The sequence below is a fragment of the Neopsephotus bourkii genome, unplaced genomic scaffold, assembly GCF_033783945.1.
Source record: "Neopsephotus bourkii isolate Nb327-2 ecotype Australia unplaced genomic scaffold, CSIRO-AGI_Nbou_v1 NB_1394, whole genome shotgun sequence".
In the NCBI taxonomy this organism is placed as follows: domain Eukaryota; kingdom Metazoa; phylum Chordata; class Aves; order Psittaciformes; family Psittacidae; genus Neopsephotus; species Neopsephotus bourkii.
In genome coordinates, this window is record NW_026901872.1 from 3,398,597 (window position 1) to 3,415,000 (window position 16,404).

Genomic DNA, 16,404 nt, shown 5'->3' on the forward strand with positions numbered 1-16,404 from the left:
GAAACTATCTACTCTAAAGCAAAATATGACACAACAGAATTGTTATTAAAAGGAATTTTTATTTATACATACAGCATATTCTTATGCTGTTAATGAATAATCTGATGAAAACATTATTTAAATTATCCTGAGTAATTTATATTGTAAAGGTTTACTTGAAAATACATTAATGAGAAGCTGTGGTAATGCTTCATCTTAGGGAAGGTAGCTGTTCACAGGTAAAGCCCTGCATTTCTTTTTTTCTCTCTGTATGAGTAGGATTAATGTTGGTTTCAGTTCTTGGGGAAGGCAGGAGAGACTGAAATAAGTTTGTTGCTGACTGTTCATGTGCACCGAAATTCAGAATCTAATCTTGGTTTCTTTGGGAAAAAAATGTTGCTTTGGGACCACATCCAAAATGGCCACAAAGGCTTTGATACCACATTAAGTATTGGTGAGCTGTTTCTTCAGTGTGGGGACCCAGGACAGAGAACAGGTCCCTCTGCAGGCACATCCATCCCACCAGAAGGGTGTAAAAGCTCAAGCCGCTGTGGTCTACTCTAAAATCTCATTTTATTCTAAACTTGTTGATGCCACAAATATTTATACATGTGAATAAGTTAAATTTCACACACACAATTAGGCATTTAGGCTGTGATGGGTCTGTTGGAAAGAATTTGGCAATTCTGTTTGCAAGGCTGAGCTCAGAAGTAGGGAGACATACTTCCATGGGGCCATCGGGCTTCCTCAACAGTGTTTAGGTATTGGTTTAATCAAAGAACTGTGTGCCATTATCCCAGGATCTGTGTCAAGCTGTGGATTAGGTTTATAAAAAAACCTACAAAAGCTCCTGCTGGTTGAAAGATTATGAGTATTTAGCTACATTACTGCTGTTACAGGCATGAACACATCCTTTCAGTGTTCTTGAATTGTAGCAGTGTTACAATTAATTGTCTACTTCTAGTTATAAATTAGAATGAAGAGCTAAGTTTTTAATAAGTACTACTGATTTTCTCACTGGTTTTGACTATAAAACTTAAATTCAAATACACTTCTCTAAACTGGACTCAAAGAATACGTCAATAAAAGATACTGTAGTCACTCGAAATAATGTTAAATCAAGAAAATTAATGGACTCACCAGTAACTGCCAGTAACTGTCACTGTGTTAAACTTTTTAATTTCTCATAACAGCTAGAATAGTGTTGCAAGAACATGGATAATACATACAAAAAGAAGAAAGGAACTTCTGTTTGCAAAAAGTGCAGGGAAGTTGTTCCCATAATAAGTCATTCTATTAAACAAGAGCTTTTATTGCATCCTAGCAATGCAAATGTAAAATAGAAAGTCTGTTAGAAACCAAGCATCTTTGTTAGCATAATATATTGTTAGTATATATATTTTCCCTTCCCGTATACTTTTTTTTTTCAGGGTTGGGAAATTGCATGCTATTTGGTTAAAGAGATTGTGGATCAAGACTCGACACTTCAGGAAAAGTATTTTTTTATACTGTTCAAAGCTGACCTCTGCTTTTTAAATGGCTTGATCTGCACTTTTTCATCTGTTTAGAAGCATACATTTTTGGTTAAGAAATTGAAGACAATCTCTTTGTCTTTTTCCAAAGCTGGGGAGGTTGAGATAAAAAAGAATGCCTGCTTTAAAAGTCACACATGGCTGTAATTTAAGATTTTTTTTACCTCATTGTCCATAACAGTTGAAAGAAACCTTCAATGAAAGTTTATTAACTAGGCCAATGCCTGAGGCAATAAAGGTTCATTTATTACCAGTTTCTTGGCTGTTTTTCTTCTTCTATTTTTCCGTTAAACTCATAGCGTAAGATAATACTTCACAAAATTAAACCTTTGACCTTCTGTGGAGTTAAGTCGCCTTTGATTAGATAAAGTAACAATTTATGGTCCAGCATGAGGTTGCACATGAAATGAATAATGCAACAGACTGAATTGAGAACTGAGGATCTATTGCTTTTGAAAAGATGACTGTTGTTTAAGAAGGAATGTTCTCTCTTAATTGTATTGTAGTGATGCCGTGTGCATTTCAGTAGGATTTTTAACTGTTGCTGAGAAGTACAATAGAGCTAGGTAGTTATGCAGTCTACATTGTTTAATTCTGTCACAAATGACCAAGCCAATAATAAATTCACAGATTATAAACCCCTGTTAAGCTCTAATATTTAGTACTTTGTTGTAGTATTTGAAATGCACTTTATGATTTCACTTCTTACTCTTTAGCACAAAGGAATAAATAAAACAACAAAAAACCCCACAAAAAAGTAAACCCATCAGTTCCATACATGGGAAATATTAATGATAAAATAATTATACTTGCACATTCTTTTTCAGCATTATTGAACCTGCCACTAGTTCTCATTCAAAAAATATAGTCTTAATGTTCAGTTTTGTCTACTTTTAAAAAAACAAATCAAGAAGACACTACTTCTTTCAAGGTCAGTGTTTTATTTCTGCAGCTAACTGTGTTATTAATTGCAGAGACACATTGCAAGTAAAAAGATTCTTAGATTTGAAGATTGATGTGGAAATTTAGCTCTTTTACTTGTTTATTTTAAATGTAATACGCAGACCTCAAAATTCATATTGCAATTTAGGGGTAGTTACAGGAAAAAGGTCTGATTAGTCTGATGAACAACAGATGGTTTGAGCCTCACATACACTGTTTTTCCCCCAGTGTAAGACTGGCAATTTCATTCTTGTTGTACTAGTCTAAACCAGATTTACAAGGGGCTGAATTTTTGTAAGTATCCCTTATTTAACAATATTTAAAGTGCCTTTAGTTATTTCACTTTTTTTTACATGACTCCTTTAATAATAGGTCTTTTAATGATGTTACAAAGTTGTCTGGGTGAGCACTTTGTGTTGAACCATGCAAGTTGAGCAGGAAAATCCAGCTAGAATGGCCAGACAGGAATTTCTTGATTATCCCAAAAAAACAGGTAATGAACTTTTTAGGGTATATCGATATTGTTGTGTTGGGTCAATCCAGGCAGCTTAACAGAAGTAAGACTTCTGGATAACTGTAAGATTCCAGACCTACATTATACATAAAGAATGCTACTAAAGAAACTTGGTATATTTTAGCAGAACATTACACTGTAGTATGAAGTTCCCTTTTCTGCAATCCAGTCTATGTAATCAGACCTCTGTCCTCCTGAAGATTGCTTTTGCCTTCTTGTTTTATGTATCATGCCATATAAAACACCCATTAGATCAGAGACTAAGGTTAGGATCCTATTTCATTTGAAGTAACTGCACAGCAGCATAGCAAGATACCAAAACCTTGTACCTCAACTGCTGAAACACATCAAATCAGTGCAGTAATCTCCAGTGATCAGGGTCAAGTTCTAGGAGGTAAACCTGCCTTTCTTTCTCAGGTGGAGTTTTCATATTTTAGTAAGAATTTTGCCTAAGAAAGAACCTCAGTGTGAAATTTGGAATTAAGTCAAGAAAAGACATGAACTATTTTCATGTCAGTACCGTTGAAATAAAATATAAGAAAAAAGGTTAAGCATTAATTTGCATCAATGAAAGGAGTTCTTTTAGAATTTAGATTTGGACCTCCTCCGATTCAATGAATAAACCATTTCTGCAGAATGAGCTTTCCAGCAAGTAAGTGAAATAAAATGTAGCAGGTGTATTTTGGTTTTCAACCTGATCTATAATGGCAAAACTAAGTTACCTTGAAAACTTTCTCAAAGTCCTAAAGAAAGAAGTTGTGAACTATGTATATATATTACTGGATTTTTTTAATGTGTCAATAAGTATGTATATATGTATGGTATATATAAAGGAAACTAATAGTTATATTGAGGAATTTCTTCATTATTTATTGGATTAACTATTAGGAATTAAAATTAACATTAGGTTTAGTTATGTGAAGGAAAAGGGAAGTAAGATCAATTACTTAATTTTATAAAGGTGTCCCAGCCCAAGTTGAGGCATATAATTCCAAAATGTGTATTTTGAGACATATTTGAGGCTGAAAAAATTACACTCATAGGTCCTTTTCTTTTTTTCCTTCAAAAATAGGGTGTGGAAGCTGCTTATGACATCAAGAAGTTTTAAGAGCTCTCTCTTAAGGCAGGGAATAATATTTGTTGAAAGGCAGAAACCCTGGATGTGATGTAGTGCTGACCAGCAGTAATTCATACACATTTTTAAAATCTGTCATGGTATATGACAGCTCTTTCAGTTGTTTTACTTTTAAAACAGAATTGTTTTCTGAAGATGCTATGGCATTTTTGTCATGGCTTTCCATTTCATTCACTCATTTTTCAGCATTAGAGACCACACATACAGGGCATACTTCTGGTCTCATTCTCACCCACGAAATTCTGACTTCAGTAGAGTTGTATGGGTGTAAATTAGACTAGAACTTGGCAGGAGAAAGCTTATGATTATATTTGGCAGAGGCAGCAGGCTGCAACTTTATTAACATAATTAACAGCTACAAACACACCCAACAGGCCAAAGTAATCTGGTGACAGAAGAGAGAAGGTCTTTGTAGGAAAGGAGCATTCACGCTTTCTTTTGGTGTTCTGCTTCTTGTTCCTGAGTTCCTACTAAGGCTTGGAGAGCTTTCAATTGAGCTGTAATTCAAATTCATATGGTTCCTACAAGACACCTTGAACAGACTTCTGCTGATGAGTCTATAGGAACTGTCAGCAATACAGAGATTACTTCAGAAGTGTGATGGTTGAATTGAACTTTACTTTCTGATGTTTTGCTTTTTGAATTAAATTGTTGGACAAGATTAATTGCACACAGTAAGAGATTTAAAAGGATAGCTTTATAAAGCATTAAAGTTCTGAGTATGTCACATGGGAAAAAAGCTGTAAGGTTTGAATGAATAAATGTATTTAATGCATAAAATGTCTAGGCTAATTTTTTAATTCCTTTACTAACATATTTTATTGAAAAAACATACTTTATTCATCCATCTTAGTTATACTGCTGTGGTTGTGGTAATTTAATATTCCTGCTCTTTGCTAATCTGGTTCAACAGAAGTAAACAATAGGTTTCATAAATTAAAAATACGCTCTTCAGAACATGCTTCTGAAGATAAAAAACAAGGCTGTAAACATTTATGACTGAAACAGACTAGATTGTTCAAATACTGCCATGATGTATCATGTATATCAATATGGCACTGATATCAGTTAGAATGCAAACAAGGTTTTAAATGATGTGCCCCTTCATTTCAGCTGGAGAATCCGCTTTACACCATCTGCCTATCAGATGGTTAGGAACCAGGACTGCGTATTAATGCCACATGTTCGATTTTCTTTCCTCTTGTAATGGTTAGATTCATATTGCTAATAGCTGTGCATGAGCACTGTCGATGAAATTTGTGTGACGATGGAGTGATGAGATATTTATAAAGCTGCCTGTCTCGCTGCATAATCAGCAGGAAGAATGCCAGACATAAACAACTTATCAATTTCAGAATATTAATGACAACTACCCATTGAATTTAATCCATTGAATATTTTGGCCTGGATATTTTTAACTGTTCAAATAAATAGTTTGTAAAAATAAAAAATATCTAAGTGTCTGTTTGATGTGATCCTTATTTCTTTCATTTCATTTGGCTTTATAGGTGACTTCTGGTTATCTCGTATTTGAAGATAAGATTTCTGTGTTGTAGAAAAATCGTGCACCTCAGAAATTCCTTGCCTACTTATTTTTAGAGTAAAGCGATGTTAAATAATATTTAGGCGACAGATCCTTTTTTAACAACAATTTAAAAAAAATCCTAAGTATTTACCCAACTTTAAAATTTAATCTTTCAAAATATGCATATAGATATAAAACAGCTTATTAACCTCTTCTTTTCAGAATATATTTGGCTGCCTTTGCTAGTCACATCAGTGAGTTGGTCAGGCCCTGTGCTAGAGAGAAAGTTTTATCTTGTACCATACCACAGTATAGTGAGTGCACCAGGGATTATAATGCTCTAGTAACTGGCTCAGGATCTTCCTTGCCACTTGTTTTGCTATACCCTGAGAGTCAAGCGATAAAAGTAAAACAGAAGCTGTGCTCTATGTTGGAATTGCTGTGAGGAATGACCTTAAGCGATAATTCTGAGTATTTGTTCCTTATATTTCACACACACACACACACTCACACTGGTGCTTATATGAGGCACACGTTTTAGATTTGTATATTTTAAATTAATTGCTGTATAACAGAGTAATCATCTCAATCACTTACGTGGTTGCAGGAGAGAATGAATTAAATTAGTAGGTTAATTTCTGCTTTTTAAAATTACCATTTATTATCACAAGCGTTATCTTGTGAAAAGCATAATACAGAACTAAAGAATCTGGATTTTCGTTTTGCAGTCCTTATCCAATGGTTATGGTTTCCTTTAGAGAGAAGCATTATAGCTTACTTTGGTTTGGTGCAAATTTTGTAGCAAGAGAGAGTTTGTATTTCAGCAGTTCTGCAACAGGGTCATTACCCCAGTGAGACATATTTACAGGCAGACTCATGAGTCCTATGTCCAGTGTCTGTTTAATATGGTATTTACTTTAGTACTTGAAAGTGCTTAAAACTGCTGGTGTAGAAGTCAGGTCACAACCAAAACTTAAAGTTGTGTTCATTGGTTATATTGTGTTTGAATATTCCTCTGGAGGATTGTTCCTTAAAGATGCTGGTTTTAGCTTGTCAGTGATGGATATTCAAAAAGGAAGTATAGGTTATTGTATTGCTTAATGAACACAGGATGCAAAGCAAAGTTCAGAGGTGCACCATCCCCTTTTCTGTGGCTTAATTTAGGGGCTGTAACCAAATTTGTACAATGTATAGCTTCATATCCTTCCTCTAAAGTAAAAATATCATTGGAAGCAATCCATATTCTTGTCAATACCTTTTTAAGACGAGAACATGCACAATTTATAATAGTAGCAGAAGCTAAAATAAAGCGCTTGTATGTATCCACCTTCTGATTTGTTTTTTGGCTTTTGGTACATCTTCTTCTACCTGAAATAGTAGTTTTCTAAATGATATTGATCTGCCTATGCAGCATGTAATTATCACATACTTGGTAATTCTCATTGCATTTGGAGGCGTTAGAAGTCAGCCTGTGAAGACGGTTGGGAGGCTGGAGCTGTTTGCTAATCTTTATGTGATCATGCAAAGTAATAAGGCAAAGCAACCCACAATGTATTCAAAGGCACCTCTTATGCCACCTCACTGCTTTCCTGATACCCACCTCTGCCTTCTCCCCACTGGATTTTGCCTTCTGTCCCTCCCCATCACTAGCTGAAAACATGGCAAGAATGAACTAATTTTCTGTTTCAGGGGTCAAAGGAGACAACAAGAGGCCCTTGGCAGCAATGATACTAGTAATATTAGTCTCAGCAACCTGGGATTATTTGCTTATTTGGTCTTTCCTGCTAAATTGCACCTCTTGTGCTGGGCAGCAGCCTTGGCCCCCTAGAATAGTAAATTGTGGAGTTAATTCCTCTTGAGATCCATCAGACACTTCACACCTCTCCAAGTAGCTGAAAATCAGACAGCAGGCACCTTTAAACTAATTAAACTGAGTTTTTTCAATCCTTCTCCATGGTCAGGCCAAGAATCTTGATTCAGAGTGACTTGAGGGTCTGTTCTCCTCTTGTGGCATCACAGGCTGAGGTTGCATCATTGCATAAAATTTACTTGGTATAATGCCTTCTCTTTCATTCTTCCATTTAATTCTCTTTAGTTCCCTCCTCTGTCCCCTGAATCAGTCATGTGAGATAGGGAGCTCTTGTGAAGTTTTGGGACCTCCTTCTGTCTGCTACCATCCAGGCTGGGGCAAAGGAACCTAAGTGGGTAGCAGGACAGTCTGGGGACCACATAGGAATTATTTTGCCTCAGGCAAAAATTTATACTGTGATTTTGATTAAAGGCTGTATCTAATGTTGAGTTTTGAAGACTGGACCATTTGTCTAATTGCTTTTGACAAGAAAAATGCTCTAATTTCTATAGAACATTCTTGTAAATTGCTGAATGACAGAAATTTGGTTTGGTAGTAAGAGCACTTGGATTGCCTGAAGGTGGCTTTGGGATTGGGTTTAATAATTCCTCTTTTCACTGATAAATACATTAATGCCTTGAAGTTCGGGGAAAGCAAAAAAAGTATTTTACCAATGTTCTGCATTACTAACATTTCTTCTAAAAGTGTTTCCTAAAATGACCACATCTCCTTACTGTTATGTGTGAAATGAGAAATATCATCTGTTACTTATAAATAGAAACTGTAGATCTGTTTTTTTCTGTTTTCTTTAGCGTGTCAAACATGAGTTCTAAAGGTTTGGTGGTTTTTGTTTTTGTTTTTGTTTTTCTTCTTTTTCCTGAGTACATTTATGTACATGTTCACCTACTCATAGCCAGACACTGAAGATACCATTTCGAAACGAGGTTAGATTTTTGAGAGCATGTATAGCTGCATTTAGTTGTGATTGTATTATGACTGCAGTTACTGTATACCAGTTTAGGATCTAGTTGGATATATAGGAGAAACTAAATATCTAAATATGATGTGAAAAATTTTGCTTGAAAAAACTAATAGCTTTTAAATCTAACAAGAGGAATAATATTTTGTAATGTTCTCTGCTCATTACACAGGAAGCATGAAGGAAGAATAAAGAGTTTTCCTCCTTCCAATAATGAAGAATCATAGAATAATTTATATTGAATTTTTTTCATTCTTATTTGCAGGCCTGACAGCAGCAGCTGCAGCAGCAGCAGCTGCCACCAATGCTGCCATAGCAGAAGCAATGAAAGTGAAAAAAATTAAACTGGAAGCTATGTCCAACTATCATGCAAATAATAACCAGCATGGAGCAGACTCTGAAAATGGAGATCTGAATTCAAGTGTTGGTAAGTCTCAGACAGCATTATGATATTACTTGTCCATAATGCTCTGATATTTTATTAGAAACTCCTTCTGAAATCCTTGATTTGGTGTAGAAAGCTGTATATTCGTTCTCTTTTTCTTGCTGTTTTTGTTTTATTTTGTATCTGACCTTTATACTAGCTTTCAGCATTTCTGTTACTATTACAAAAACATTCTTTGCTTTGCAGGTTACTTTTGCAGAGTCCAGTTAATATTTTCCGTGAAAGAAAGTGGTTTGATTGCTTAGAGTTCATTTTTCAAAGTACAGGTGGGGTGACAGATGATGGTGTCAAAGTGAAATTTAACAATGTCTCCTGCTCAGTGTGCTGGGTATCGACTTTAGGTAATTCAGAACACGAGCTTGAAAGCAAAATATTTCATACTTTCGTGTGCCCTGTGACAAAAGGAAAACATACATACACAATAAATTATTGCCATGCTCTGCAGTTCCTATCATATTTTATTTTAATAAACACATTCTTAAAATGTAGTTAACAGGTTTTTCCATTTCTTAAGCAGCCATCAACAACTCTTGTTCTTTCGGAAACAGAATTGTTTCAATATACTTTATTTATTTGTTTAGACAATTTGTTTTGCTAAAGTATACTTCAAAGCTAGAAGTAACTTTTTGTTGTTGATGATTAAATCTTTAATCATCTGTGTGTGTCTGTTGTAAAATGTTTTGTTATGCCATTTCATTGTATTGGCTCCTTTTATCATGTTGAGACAGTATTAACTCAGCAACAGAAATTCAATGACAAACAGGCACGTTCAGAAGACTGCAGGCAAGATCAGTGTATATTGGAATAAAATGACTTAAGATAGGTGTTTTTTTTGTTTGTTTCTATTTTGGTTCCTTAGTTTTGTTTATTTTTTGCCTTTTCATCTCATAAATATATTTGAAATGAGTCTTAGAGTTATGTACTAGCCTTAACATAAATAAATGTGTATGTTAACAATGTTTCTGTGCAGTTCAGTAGGTAAGAGTAAGCTATTATTTAGAAATAATGTGAACTGCAGTTCAAAGAATTGGTTTACCTAGGCACACTCCATTTTAAATAACAACAATATGTGTGCATTACTGCATTAAAGAGAGGGCCAGATTTCTTTTCTTTTAAAGAAAGGCTTGAAACGAAGTCTTGATGGTGAAGAAAATAGCCTTAAATGAGTGTGTAGGCACACAGATAACACCAACACATTCAGTCAGTAGAATATTAGTGGAAGATTTTTTCTCTAGGAGGCAACCCAGGACAAGGTTGAGAGCAGGTGCCTGAAATTGGGGAGAAGAGACATGTACAAATGAATTGGCAGGGCCATGTGGCCCCTAAGGTGCAGGAAGAAAAGTGAATTAATAAGAAAGAGTGAAAAATATAAGTGCAAACTGGGAGGATAAAGTGGATAGAAGCTAGTTTAGGTTTGAATTTCAGATTTTGATAAATGAATCATGTGAAATACAGTGCTCAAATATTGGATTATGGAATTGTTATTCTGCTTGGAAGTTCCAATGAGAAACACTTTTACATCCACAGAAATGGAAAAGTTAACAGGTAATCAACATCTAAACCACATGAAGTATTTTGTAGGAGAGTGGATGGAGTATCTGGAATAAAAAAGAAAAAAATATTTTAAAATAATTATTTGTGATGTAATTTAGATAACTGATCTGCTCTTACACAGCTTAATAAGTTTCCCTGTTTTAGATTCTAGCTATTTTGGTAAGGCAGAGTTAGCGAAGCAAGATTATTCACTGCCATTGTCAAAATTTCCTCTCAGCCCCCTAACTTGTTAATTTCACAATTTAACTGAATGAAGAATTAAGTTCATAATGTTCAGAAAAAAATGGCTCTTCTGAGTAGAGTGAAAAGCATCCCAGTTGCCTCCATTCCGGGAGGAATGGTTCTTGAAATACGTTGTCCTTGTCTGTGCAGTCTGGAGCCATACTCCTTCTATGGAGGTTTTCTCAAAAACAGTTGCATTTGTTTCTTCTGTAGTGAGCCGTATCTGGTGTCCAGTGTCGGTTATGCTTATGGAATCAGTGAAGTGATTCTTACTGCTAGTAATACCAGGGAATTATTAGGTTAGTTAAAAGTTAAGTACTTATTAGTTGCATTTTGTACTGGAATGGGTTGCCCAAGGAAGTTGTCAATGCTCCATCCCTGGTGGTGTTCACAGCCGAGTTGGACAGAGTCTTTGGTGACATGGTTTAGAGCGAAGTGTCCCTGCCCATGGCAGGGGGGTTGGAACTAGATGATCTTAACGTGTCCTTTCCAACCGTAACCATTCTCTGATTCTATGATCTTGACAAGAACTTGTATTTCAAATGTGTTGCTTTGCAGCAAGTGCGTTCCCCCCACACACACACACATTGTTTTCAGATGTTTATTTATGGCTTTTCTAATAAATACTATCAAGTCCATATCCTATTAGTGCTTTAAATTATGGCTTGTTAGGCATGGATTTGAAACATTATGTTACTGAATGTTGACAGGAAGAAGAAATAAAACAAAGGAAAGTAACCTGATTTTGGTTTGTATTTTAAATTGTGTTATGTGCCTGACCAGCCTGGAAGGGAACAGAAAACCTAAACAACCAGGCTAAAAGCTTCACTCAAACATCTTAGCCCACATGTAATAGACATTATAGTATATTAGTGTAAATTTTTTGATCATACCATGTTCTTAGGCAGTTACAGTACCTATGTAAAAGAAGATAAATAAAATATGGGCTCTTGAGTTGAACTGTCAGATTTGCTTCTGAATTATCTTGCTTTTTGGTTTTAATCAGTTGTTTAATGTGTATTATAGAATTCATTTTTGTAGATGAACATTGTTTAATTATACAGAATACTACACATATATAATAATTTGGTCCTTTGAAGCAGTGGCCAGAAGGTTAGTGTGTGAAGGGACTTAAGGGAAACCAGTGTTACTAATAAGTATTTTACATCCTTCGGTTTTGCTGATAACCTTGAGCTTGCATTGTCCTATCAGAATTATTATTTTAGAAGGGGGAAAAAAAGGAAAGAAAAAAAAAAAAGGAAAGAGAAATTACAGGGGAATCAGAGTGAGGTATTAGCACACTGAGTAAAATATATGGCTTCAACGCCTTTCTTCCCCATCCACAATCAATTGGATTCTTTTAGTTTAATATTTACTTGCTAAGATGAGATGCTAGTCTGCATGGTGATAAACAGTCTGCTACTGGCATCTGAAGGTGACCTGTCAGTTCATATGGACAAATCTCCTGCTTACTGAAATGTACAAAATAAATCATTAAAGCAGGCAGGTGCTCATTCCCAGATTTAAATCACCATAGATTTATGATTTGAATTAATGCTTCATTTGGTCATAGAAATAGATGCTGAGACAAATGATATGCAGTGGTTGGGGCTTCCATACTGTAGCCATCCTAATCTTGATTACTGAGATGTCTTTGCAATCTCTTGTTTATATCAAGTACTGTCTTGTGACAGCTTGGCTGATATGAGCTACATTGCAGATAAGAAGAAAAAATGTCCTGGGTTCTTTTTAGTGGCAATTCTACATACAACATACAGGATAGATAAATTACCGTGGTTTTGTTTAAAAAATGAATTCTGTGTGGCAGCAAGCAAAAAAAAAAAAAATTAAATAAAAAAAAAAAGTGCTTTGTGGTTTGTTTTGGGTTTTTTTTGTGTGTGTGGTTTTTTTTTTTGTTTGTTTGTTTTGTTTGTTTGGGTTTTTTTTTTTACTTTAATTGCACAGTTAAAAGAAAGAAAGTGACAAGGTCAAATGTTAAATTTCATTGTAGAGGTTCTGCTCTTTGTTATAGTAGCATCTTAGGATATTTTTCGAATTAGTTGTATATTTACCTTCTAATATTCCAAAGCAATGGAAAGGTAGAGCAGATCAGTTATTTCTTTGCTGTTTAAGTAGTTATTGCCCTGCTATCAAACTTCATTAACCTGCAACAGCTAATGATAGAAGCCTTTGAAAATAAATATATTTAAAGCTCCTTCTGTGTGCTAGGCTTTGCTATCTATAACTTGGTAGGAAGTGAAGAACAGCCCATATACTTTTGCTTCCCGAACATTTTATATAATGAAAAGACTATGCATACACTTTAGGGAATACTCAAAGGATTTGTAAAGACCTTTGCCACTTGCTAAAATCTGACTCGTAAAACTTGTAAACAACTATCAACAATAGTAAATTACTTGCTTTGTAGGAAATGAGTTCATATCTATTCAAAATGTGATCTCAAAACAGATGTCCCAAGAAAATGTCATTGTTTAAAGTACATTCATTAAAAAAAAAAAAAGCGCGCTATTATTTCTTTAAGGAAGTGAAGCAATCTTGAAGACTTTGGTATTCTTGTTTTCTAAACACAGTTAGGAAATACAAGGCAACATTTTACACTTGGCGAGCATGTTAATCCATAACAACTACAAAATGTGTTGAAAACTAAGGGGTTTTCTTGGTGTGTTAGGTTTCCTATTCATCTGCATTACTTTGCAATATTTAAATTTATGAGACAAATACAAGGTTTCCTGTGATCTGTTGTTCAAATGTAACAGTTGCTTACATGTTATTATTATTATTTTAATCCAGAATCAGAGATAAAATTATTTAGGTGAAATTATTTTTTTCCGGTGACCTTGCCCAATAATAGAACAGTACAAAAATGTAGTCATTTCCTTTTTCTAAACACACGTGTCTATTTTGAAGGAAAGAATTACTTTTATGGTTTCAGGAAAAAGTCTTGGAGACCTTGAAAAAGCAAATAAAAGGAAACAGAGAATGCAGGCCACTGAGCACAGCTCTGCAGTTGCACATCTGATTCTCTGCCTTGGCAATGTTAATGAACCTCAAATCCTCCCTATAATTAGATGAGGGAATTGCCTATATTTTCAAACAGATGATGCTGCTATAATGAAACGATTGACAGGGAACTTAAGAGTGCCTACAGTAGTCATTTAGTTTCCGGGTTTTGTGGGGGTTTTTTCCTTTCTTTTTTTTTTTTCTTTTCCCCTCCCACCCCCCTTTTTTTTTTTTAAGTGCAAAAGAAGATTGGCTGTAGACACAAGTCCTGGGAGAGGTAGTAATTTACACAGAATGCTGTGACAGGTGTCTTTGTATAGCATGGAAATAAAATGGAAGAGAGAGGAATGATGGGCAGGTACGACAATTTTTTGGGAGGGGTGTCCTCTGTTTATTCTGCTTGGGTTCTTTAAAAGGGGCCGAGACTCCAGAGATGGATCCGGATTGAGTGCACAGCTGTAACTGCTGATGAGCTAATTGCTCCTTATCTCTCAGCCCCATTCATCTTCATTTTTTACCAATTACTGAGAATTATCTGTGTTCTCAGTTGGATATGAGAGTTAATCCTTTTTGGTTAAGCTGGCAGTACTGTGAGCAGATTCCAAATCGTAGGGTGAAAAGCCAGAGCAAGCTTGTTCTCAAACTCTCTCCAGTTCAATGACAGTATCACTAGTTCATAAGAATTTTTCTGTTGTCTAACAGAATAAACACTGTTTTTTATTCTTTCTTCACTTTATTACTTTTATTAATATATATTTTTCTCTTAGCAGAAACCAAATGTATATACTCTTAGGTGGATGGATGTGCTCCCATTCTAAAAACATTCACTTGCAAAAATGAAAATAAGAGAAACAATACCTTCAGACCAGAAAGATTATTTGCAGTGTATCATTGTGTGATACATAACACTTTGTTTAACAACAAAACTCTTCATGCAACTTTGACATCATGGGACATGAAACAAGGGCTTGTCAGTGACGTATATCTACTTTTGTAAACTTCTTTGAGATCTGTGGATGGAATGTGTTGTCTAGGTGCTAGGAAAGGCATAATCATACAGCCTTAAGGACAAATGTGCTATGTTGAGCACATCATATTTCAAGCTAAAGGCATGCTTTCATAAAACTGTGCTTCAGGAATGCAGAGAATACCAGAAAAAGATCACTTGGTTATAATCAGGTCACTAAACTTTAGTCTGGAATTTTGCTTGTCTTCATGGTGGCACAGGAAAGAAAAAAATCATGAATTCCGTAGTCTGTCAACTTAGAATATAATTTCTCTGGATCTGCTTCCTTAGCCCTTTAGTTGTGAGTGTTGAATTTGCAGAACAAGACAAGGAAGTGGTTGTTAAGACCTGAACACCAGTTAGTAACTTAAGGGAATTATTTGCAAAGATTCAGCATTTCATACTGGACAGTCAGTTGTGTTATATCAGTGAGTCCCTTATCTAGATAAAATCCTCACCATGGAATTCATTGGAACAAATGCAGACATTTGCATGTGATTTAGTCACCTTAGACTCAAGAGACAGAAATAGGCAATTGTAGGGGTGATCCATCTCATCCTGAAGTAGATGGCAAAAGAAGGTCTGATATATTGCACCTTACAAGTGCTTAGTCATGCGACTACTAAGTTGTAGTTACTTAAAGAAAGTTAAATGAACAAATCTCACTGTCAGTGCATGAAATTAATATTTTCTGGAATAAGATTTAAAGGAGTTAACAGGTCTTTTCCAAGACAGTGATACAGTAATGGCAAAATAATGTCTGAGACACAGTGGAAAAGAAAATTTAAAAGAGTAAGTTTAGTTATTCACCCAGAAAACTATTTAGTTATAAATATGCTTACAAGATTGTTCAGGTAGTATATCAATTCTGAAGAGTGATTTTAACTATGTGAGACATACTGAGAGAGCAGCCTTCTGAAACTGCAGAAGCAAAAGCTTCCTGCATATTTGTGCTCTGGGCCTGCTATGAAGCTGTAGCAAGTTCATGGAAAAATCAAAATGATGAAGTCTATCTTGTCAGCAATACAAAAGCAAAAACCACCCCCACCCCCCAAAAAAAAAAGTTATTTATGTAGTTTGATCATATTTACTTTATTTCCTGTTCCATGCAAAATAATGCTAATTGGATAAGTAGCTGGATAGTTTTTCACTGTTTGTTTTTTTTTAAATACGTGCTTTATTGTTATGGCTGTTTTACTTTTTAGTAGTGCCTTGTATGAAAATAATGAAATTGTTAATCCTTTGTTCAGTTTTGCTTCACTGTTTTATCAGCAGTAAATATACTTAAAACATGGGTCTGTAGATGTGCTATATTAAGAGATGTAAGCTCAAACACATTTTGCTAAGTAGGTATGATAGTCTACAGTATCGTCTTTATATGTTAACTAGAATCACATTTAAAAAGAAAACACTAAACTTTATTGTTATCGGTTTAATTTTAGAAAGCAGTGTCTATGATGGAATATGTGAAAAATGAACATTTTTCTCATTGAATTGTCATTATGAAAGTATTTATCTTTCCCATGATATAGACATGTATGTATGTATGTTATGCATTAAAAATATTTTCTATATAGTGATTTAGGCACTGAAGAAATACAGAATTACTATTTTTGTTCATATCTACCACAAGGGACCAAAAAAGCTTCTTTGATTTTTGGAACAGAATTTAAAAAGTGTATCATTTTCTTACTGTTGTGT

General features: G+C 34.8%; 1 protein-coding gene across 7 annotated transcripts in view; it reads left to right on the top strand.

Annotated features, from left to right (window-relative positions):
- Positions 1-16,404, top strand: part of DACH1 (dachshund family transcription factor 1) — a 364,599-nt gene that overhangs the window by 176,985 nt on the left and 171,210 nt on the right. For all 7 annotated transcript variants that reach the window (XM_061367776.1, XM_061367774.1, XM_061367775.1 and 4 more), the window contains exon 3: positions 8,721-8,882. In XM_061367776.1, the coding sequence (XP_061223760.1) occupies positions 8,721-8,882 (162 nt within the window). The remainder of the gene's footprint in view (positions 1-8,720; positions 8,883-16,404) is intronic.